Source organism: Mercenaria mercenaria, chromosome 7, assembly GCF_021730395.1.
Source record: "Mercenaria mercenaria strain notata chromosome 7, MADL_Memer_1, whole genome shotgun sequence".
Lineage (NCBI taxonomy): Eukaryota > Metazoa > Mollusca > Bivalvia > Venerida > Veneridae > Mercenaria > Mercenaria mercenaria.
This window is the reverse complement of record NC_069367.1, coordinates 6,818,735-6,828,113: the sequence shown is the minus strand read 5'-3', so window position 1 is coordinate 6,828,113 and position 9,379 is coordinate 6,818,735. Positions and strand designations below refer to the sequence as shown.

General features: G+C 33.6%; 1 protein-coding gene across 1 annotated transcript; it reads left to right on the top strand.

Annotated features, from left to right (window-relative positions):
- The first annotated feature begins 3,768 nt into the window (after positions 1-3,768).
- On the top strand, positions 3,769-8,552 carry LOC123554978 (protein toll-like). The gene is made up of 2 exons (XM_045345446.2): positions 3,769-5,199; positions 5,862-8,552. Exon 2 carries the CDS (start codon positions 5,893-5,895, stop codon positions 7,615-7,617), a length of 1,725 nt encoding a protein of 574 aa, XP_045201381.2. The 5' UTR covers positions 3,769-5,199; positions 5,862-5,892; the 3' UTR covers positions 7,618-8,552.
- Positions 8,553-9,379: the final 827 nt, after the last annotated feature.

Here is a 9,379-nt window from a genome sequence, read left to right as displayed (position 1 = left end):
TTAGAACTTAAACGTTAAGAATGTATCTGGCTTGAACTGAGATTGACTGGCATTAAAAAGTTTTGTTAGGTGTATTCTATCCGACATAATCTACAACTCACTCATCGAAGACTCTCTAGGATTAACAGTGGATACAGGCATTTCAGATGTTATAGTCACTGGAGATTTCGATCTAAATGTTATCTCTTCTTCTTCCTTCCGAAAAGTAAACTCACTGTGTCAACAGTTTCGACTCACCCATCTTATTGAAGACTTTACTCTTTACACAGAAAGCACTTAGAACCAGATCAACAAATTTCACAAGTCTCTGGACACAAACATCTTGGAATCTTCCATGCTAATGACGGATCCTGGCATTCCCATATTAACTATATAAAAGAAAAAGCATGGGCTAGAATTAATATCATGCGTAAACTTAAATTTAAATTATACCGCCGGGCTTTAGAAATTATTTACATTTCATTTATCCGTCTGATCATTGAATATGCTGATATAGTATGGGATAATTGTACAACCTACGAGAAGCAAGAACTCAATAAAATCCAAAACGAGGCTGCACGAATAATGACAGATGCAACCAAGCTTATAAAATCTTTAGATGAACTTTACCGTGAAGTTAACTGGGAAACACTTTCTGAGCGTAGGAAAAACACAAACTCATTCAGCTGTATAAAATGACAAATGGTCTCACACCAACCTACCTTTCATCTTTTCTACCTGATCTTGTTGGCCAGAACACCCCTATAACCTCCGCAATTCTAACAATATCAATAACATTCATGCAAGAACAACCCTATATTTTAACTCTTTTCTTCCCTCGGCCCTTTGTTAATGGAATGATAATAGACTAGTGTAATAAAGCTTTAACGTCGACGTCGTTTACAATATAGCAGACGTTGGTCAAATTGACTTGTTATAAAAGTTAAAGAAAGTAGATTTATTTGTTTCGACAGGAAAAGCTTACATGTGATATCAAGAATATTACATTCGTGATTTTCCACATTTAATTTATTAAACTCGTTGAATAAAATTGATAAAATGCTCGACAGAGCCTCGCATTTTATTCTTTTATTCAACTCGTTTAATAAATTCAATATGAAAAGAAGCTCATGCAATATCCTCATTTTTATGTAATGGCTTTATTTCACTCCCGCGACGTCAAACATGTGATAAAATGTAATACCGTAGTATTCGCGATCTTTGTGTAATTTGGGCATACATGTTTTGTAACATTTTTGCTGATAGGTGATGCGCGTAGAAGGTTTTGATTACTATAGCTACGCGTAGTCAGCGCTGTCGCTTTTTCATCTGAATGATCTAAATTCGACCGTTAATGTTCGCACTGATAGTCCACTTGTTTACCTGGAAATAGGCCTCGTAAGTACAGCAACACGTCAGGGCGACATGCACCGAAAGATTGGCGTTATTGGGAAATAAACAACGTTTAAACTAATTGAGCATTCTTGTTTATAAGGCATGTACGTAATGTCACCATCGGATCGCATAGATACTCAAGCAGACGTTAAGTATTGTAGAGGTTTTGGCGTGTATAAACTAAGGAAGTAGACACGACAACAATGTTCGGTCATCTGTGTCTTGATCTTCGAGTGAAACAATCGCGTCGCAAAATACACAGAATTACTAAAAGACAGCTCACATCGAGAGAGAAAACAAATAAATCCGTTATTCGATGTTAATGTCGATCTATGACGCCTTGGATAAAGACCATCTGTTTACGGTGCTAACTTTGTCTGAGATGTTTGGCATAAGTGTTCATACTATTTTCAGTTTTCTAACCAATCAACTTATTATTACTTGGGTATTGTTAATCGAATTTAATAACAGAAATCTACAGATATAAATTGATGCAAACTTAATGAAAGCATTTCGATGAAGTCATGGCGTTGTTAACGTCGTCGAAGTATGATTATTGGGCGCCGGGTTAATGTAAGTGATTGTTTTCTAGAAGGCCTTGGTCGTAATCACGTCAAATTTGCGATGAAGTAAGTAGAAAGACTGCGAATCAAGATGATGTATTTTTGTTTTGCATCATTAAAGTGTGTTAAAGTTAAAAAAAAAATCTACGTTATTTTTGAACAACACTCATACCACAGTGATAAATGATATCCCTAGCAAGTTTAGCTGGTCGTATATTTCAGTACAAAATAGACAGGCAATTACGCTTTGTTCAACCTTATTGTATTTAACCGGCATTAAGTAAAGACCTTGCTGAAACGGTTGATGAAACAGCAGTTCAAGCATTGAAACCAAATATTAATAATACTTGATTTTCCACTTTAGCTTACTGTAATGGAGTTTTACAATAAAATAAAAAAGTTTATCCGAGTTTAAAAGAATGTTATATAGTTATGTGGAGTGGTTTAGAGGCTGAACACCATCGAATCCGGCTGTTCCTTATTTCATATAAAATTCACTGACTTTATAACATTATTGCGGCATTTTCTGGTATATCAGATTTTTCAGAGTTTTCAATGCTTTCATTTGATTTGGTAGTGTGATCAGTCTGTCTGTCAAAAACATATCACTCTGCTTTAGGCAAAATCCTGTAGTTTATTCGAGTAGAGCTTCCAACAACCTTCGGTGACTTATACTTCCGCTCAAGTATACATCGTCTGTTCAACGAGCTGTATAAATATGAGTATGAAAACAATTAGCATAATGTTCACAAACATTAATAGGATGTTTAATCACATAAAAAATAAGGAGTCAGAAATCCGAAAATTCCGGAACCCATCAAGTACCATACGACACTTTTGTTTTATATTGTAGACTGGTCTTCTTTTATTTCTTATAACGAATTAGTATTTCATTATTACGAAGTAAGATTTCACTTTTAAAAAATAATAGTTCGTAAAAACGAAATTATACGACATCTCCCAGATGTTATACTAATTTGTTTCTTTCGCAAGACGCGATCACAAAAATGTTCAACACAATGAATCACTCGGTAGATCCACATGGAACGATGGTATACCGTAAATATTAATAGTTCTTAAAAGAAAGTGTTCCAGATACTGAAAGAATTAAACTCTAAAGTTGCTACGAGATGGATTTCTGAAGCTCCCAGTTGATGAAAAAAGGGAAATTGCGTTTGTGTCGTTCAACAGTTCCTGAAACAATATCTATCCAAACCTAACCATTTTCTAAATAGCATAGATAACGTAGGTAAGCCGGTGGGAGAAGCGTATTTAATACAGTGGAGAATATATTGTGTTATGCTCTCATCCTTGCTTAATGATGCTTTAAGTTGACATTATCATGCATAAAATGAGAACAAAGATGACGCCACATAATGAAATTTGACGTTGCACCGCTTCAGTGTTACTAAAATACACAAACATTGAATTTTGTCTAAAGAAATGTATTATTTGATTCAAATGTTGTATGGTTATGCACATTACATAGTTACATACGCAAATAAATTTATATCTGCGCATCTTGAACAGTTTTATTTATTTTTTCAGATGTTTTCCGAGTAATTCTGGATCACCCCTCGAATATACCTTTTTCATTTTCCTTCTAGTCCATAGACATTAACCAAAAATAAATTATATAGGGTATTTTTCAATAAATAACAGATGAGTGAGCTTAAAAATGTAACAAGATATTATGAATGGGTTTTATTTTGTAAATGGTATTCAAATTATTCATTCTGTCAAAACCAATGGGGTTTAAATTTCTCAATCAGTCTCGCAAGCTATACAAGTATCCAATCAAATACATTTTACAAAACTTCCGTATTCACCATTCTTTTTATATGATGAACTGTTATCAAAGTATGGTAGAAAACATTTAAGAAGAAAAGTTACAAATAAAGCTAACATAAAGTAACTCTTTATTGCGGTTTGATAACTGATCAAAAGTGAGGACATTTCGGGCAATTTATGCTTTTTAAATATTTAAATAAAAGCGAGGATCGGCTAATATTCATACATACATACATACATGCTAGGACATTATATAAAAGTGCATTCGATACGATATGGTTGGGATATATATGATAGTATGGTATTGTAAATACCTGCGTTAGAAAGGCCAGTGATTAAGTCTGAACTATATGTTGGACGTTCTACTGATGCCACAGAACTGGCTGTTTCCAATGCGATATACATGACAATAAAAATCAATACAGACACTTATATACATGGTTTAAATTATATAAAACTGTTGACGCTATACAAATATTAAGGAATATTAAAATTAACTGCAACTATGAAATGTATGAAAATAATGTACATACTTTTGGCAATAGTCCCGTGTAGCTTATTAAAGGTTTTGAGCTATGCTGAAGTTTGTACGTTACTCTATTCTGAAGATGAACAGAAAGAAGGGAATATAAAAAATCCTCTGGACAGATATGTCAATTTCCAAATTTTTGAAAAAGAAGAATGCTCGGTAAACACGACATCTATTTACGTAGTTTTATCATCAACAAATGAACAAGACGAAAATAACATTGGGACAATCAACCCATCTGATCTGACGATTGCTGTAAAATTTGTGTGTCCTTATCAATCTCAAATTCATTTCATGCCCTTCAACTCTAGTTTAAGGATCGTCACACAAAAGTGGAATATAGTATTAATTCTGTATAAATGTTCAGTTGCTGTTGAGGAGGTTAATGTTTTTCTAACATTTGGAAGAATCGTCATGTTACAAGTATTCGAAAATCCGAAGATTTTTGAGATGGACACTAACTGCATGTACGCGTCCGATCTTCAAATGCTTCTGATTCAAAATTCATGTGAAGAAGAGAAAACCAATTTTAGCAAAATGTTATTTTGGTATTCTTGCAAACAAACATTTTCCAGGACAGTTATACTTTCTCTAAAAATTTGCTTGGATATAAATTCTACTGCACTTCAAGAACGGTTCCCAAATTTATATACCCTAGTTCTATGTAACGTAAACATACACGGCGCTTTGCACTTTCCATTCAATAGGAATCATACCAAGGGCAAAACGAAAGATAGAGCAATAATGGATGTGATGAAATTGTTTTTTTACTTTATGCAGAAATCATATCCATATTATTACTTGTTTTCAGAAACGTCTCTTGTTTTACTTAATTGCCAAATCAATCAAAGTTTGCTATATTTAAGTGGAAGTGGCGATGAAATACGAATATCCGAGATGGCTATTGACTCTATGAAACCTGTTCTATTCTACGAAATAGTTGTAAGTACAACAATTGATCTTTCCAACAACAACATAGAAAGTATAGATGAGGAGTTGTTTCAAAATCAGCCTCTGGTGAAATACCTCTATCTCCAAAATAACAAATTAACAGTGTTACCGCAAAATATATTCAAAGGTTTAAGAAGTATTTTGACCATTGACGTGTCTGGTAATTTAATAAAAAGTATTCACAGTGACCCATTTCAGTCACTTTCAAATATACAGGAAATAGATCTAAATAACAATTTAATAGAATATTTACCAGCAAATATTTTCAAGAATCAAACTAATTCTCTTAAAGTGCTCTATCTGAATTCTAATCCTCTAAAAAACATTCCTGTCTGGCCTTTTTATGCTACATTTTTAAGTATATATCATATAGGTGATGCAAAATTAACTGGACAAAGTATCATTAGACTTTTGGATCATTTGAGTAACTTGAACATAGCTGAAAAAGAAGTTGAAACACAATTAGCAATACCTTTAAAGTCACAAGAACCGCTTCCGATAGTTCTACTTTATGATAATGAAATCAAAACTATTCCATCTGAAAAAGTAACTGCCCTGCAGTTGAGCAAACTTTTAACTTTGCTATCACATTTTACTCTGATTTTTAATGGAAATCCACTCACATGTAATTGTGACACATACGTAATTCGCAGGTTGTATGAAATTGCTAACGGGACAGGCCAGATGCAGTTAGCCAGGCTCTCTTTGAACACTTTTCAGTGCGAGCATCCATCAGAATTACGGGGCCGATTTATGTGGAATATCACAGAGAGAGATAAGTATTGCGCGGTAACTATGACAGAGTGTCCACAGAAATGTGACTGCTTTAAAAGAAAATCTATAGACACGATCATAGTTGACTGCAGAGGTCGTTCTCTGGTGGAAATGCCCCAAATATTACCACCGTATACATTAGAGTTGTGGTTTGAGAACTCAAATATTTCAAAAGTCAGTTCATTCTCATATTTAGAAAACGTAACAATTTTAAATCTAGCAAATAATCATATAAAACAAATCTCTGCATCAGTTATTAACAAATTGAGCATCGTTCGGATCGTCTATCTGCACTCAAATAACCTGACCTATCTTCCAATTCAAATACAATCACTACAGTTGACAAAACTGACATTGTCAAACAATCCATTTGTTTGCGATTGCACAATGAGATGGATGAAGACATGGCTACTAAATGATGAAGACCTTATAGCTGACTGGATAAAAGTTCAGTGTTTGGAAAAGTCTAATAACATCAGGCAGTTCATCGCTGTCTCTGATTCACACTTCGTGTGTACAACGACAAATAATTTCAGTGTGGGTGAACACGTCTTTCTACCATCAATTATAATTGGTTCTGTGGTATTCGTGCTTCTAGTGCTTTCATTGATAATTTACATTTTCAGGTTTAATGTTAAAGTTTTATTGTTTGTTTTCTTTAATATACATCCTTTTGACAAGAAACAACAGAAAGAAGAAACCAGCTTTTATGATACTGTAGTCATTTACGTTCAGGAAGACAAAGAGTTCGTAGAAGTGATGATTAATCATTTAAGGAAAAGAGGATACGAAATTGGCGATCTATACATGCATTCTTTTATAGGATACACATGGATAGAAAACATAAAAAAAATGATAGCTAGTTCAAAAAGTGTAATCTTGTGCATGCCAGTAGATTCAATAAATGATAAAATTATCCAAGCATCATGGAATATAGCGTATGATAAATGCATGACCTCATCAATAAACTCTTTAATTTTGGTTACAGACAAGACTATTCAGAAACAAAAACACCTAGATGGAAGTCTTAGGCTTTTTATAAGAAGCAATAACTGTGTAGATAGGCATGCGAAGCTACTTTTGGAAAAAATTGATTACCTGGTCGCCAGTCTTACACTAAACAATGGTAACGCCGAAGCGAACACTAAAGAACAGTGCATTGATATAGACTCGAAGCGTATTCTTGTTTCTTATCCAGATGAACTTCATTTGTATGTTAAGAATAAGCTGATGTCCTTCCTCTCTGAGAGGAATCTAACCATGAAAGTGTTAGACATGCTTTTTACGGTAGGAACTGACAAAAGAGAAGAACTTCCTGACATCCTTGATGCTGCTGACTTTGTCATATACATTGTCAATGACGGACTATTAAATGATGAAATCTCACTCTACATATTGACTGAAATTCTTACAAAATCTCAGCTTGAGAATTACAACTACTTACTCTTGTGCACATCAGGTCAAGTATGCATCGAGAACATGCCAAAGGATTTGTCAAAATATGTTGAAAACTATGTCACCATAAGCACAAATGACATCAAATTTGAAGATCGTATCTTAGAATCAATAACTCAAATAAAACAAAGGAAAGAAAAACGAGAAATATACGATGCTGAAATGATTCCATTACTGTAAATGTCTTTTATATCATTACACTTTTTCACAGACCAATTCGAACTGATTTACTTTCAATAATTTGTATATTTGATACTACTGAATTAATCAAAATACATCTGACCATGTAAGTGCGCTTTAGACTTTTAGACGAAAATTGTTTTCTCTCGAAAATCCATAAAAAGTGCGTATTGTAAAAATGACATATGATATAAACTTATTGACATGTCTTAGCTAAAAAATAAATAAAATATTAGGCAGGAGGGAATAAACCGTTGCAATGCTTTTGAAACAACAAAGAAAAGCAACCTTCTTGCCTTTGTTCCAATATCTAACACTTATTTTCGCTCACTTCTTCATTTGTTCTCTGTCATATATATACCATATATATATTTATGCCAAACGTATTGGAAATGCAAATGTTGAAACATTTGATCCAACTGTGGGTTAGTACCTTTAAGTTTCAGCAAAGTTTTTTTATAAGGACTATGGTCAAGAACGTATTGAACTAGCTAATGTTTGCAATAATTGCTTTAAATTTCGATTTATGATTTCTGTATTGTGTGTGTGTGTTTGTGCGTGTGTGTGTGTGTGTTGTGTTTTTTTCACTTGAACCTTTGTAAGAGTATATTAATTTTAAAGCATAACTTTGCTTTTCGATAACAAATAATGTTATATATTTACCTATTTCCATGTTGTAAGGGCAACTTTAGTTCATTTAATTATTTAAAGTAGATTTTATTCGTACTATGTTAAGAAATTATTTATTTTCAGCAATAATTCAAATCTTGTTAATAGTTTATACATAATTTTTATTGTGATATTTACAGTTGGTCATCTTTCGCTGATGGCAAAGATCACTCATGGCAGATAAAATCTATGTTGTATTGATTTGCGCATTTCAGTTCAGCTTGTGTGTTTGTATATTCACATATATTATTAAATTTTCAAATCAGCATGCGTATCTTTTAAATGAATAACATTTGTGACACAATAATTTGAAAGCATAGAACGCAACTAAGCAACACAACTGCAGATTGGGATTGATTGAATCTGTTCTCGAGAGGTATTGAAACGTGCAACATCGCTCACGCCTCCTAGCACCAGCTAAAGCTGAATTCTATTGCAGTAAAAAATTATGTTCTCCATAATCCAAAAGGACCAAAAAATATAACACTGAGTCCAGGTACGGGGAGACATACAGCCGCCAAACGGACGGCACTGAAAGACCGCTGTTGTGATAGTTAATTAAATCTGTGAAAAGGTCTTTTGGGAGCATAAATGCGATCGAGCAGCATAATTGCAATTGCAGACTCGGATTGAATGACTCATATTCCTGAGAGGTAATGAAATGTGCAACGTTCCCTAGCACCAGCTTAAGCGGTATTTTATTACAGTAAAAATGAATGTTCTCCATGATCCAAAAAGGACCTGAAAATATCATAACAGTAAGTCCAAGGACGTTGGGAAATTTTACAGTCGCTAGAAAGCACTTAAAGACAACTGTTGCATATAGGTGTGTTACTAGAAATTTGCATGTAACATGAGGCACGCGTAACGTACAGCACAATTCATATGACAAGAATTACAGTGCTGAAATAAATATAATGTCCATTTTCTCTTGTCTGCGATGAACATAACTTTAAATGCAGTTACATATATTATATACAAATTGACTGTGCTGTATATTCTACTGTTGTATGCACGATACCCACATGTGAATTTTGGATTAACACAGCATAACTCATTTAATGTCAGTTGTTACTGAGGTTTTATGTGATAT

Coding starts and splice junctions, on each gene's coding strand:
- LOC123554978 (XM_045345446.2), top strand. CDS start 5,893: ATGCAGTTAGCCAGGCTCTCTTTGAACACTTTTCAGTGCGAGCATCCA.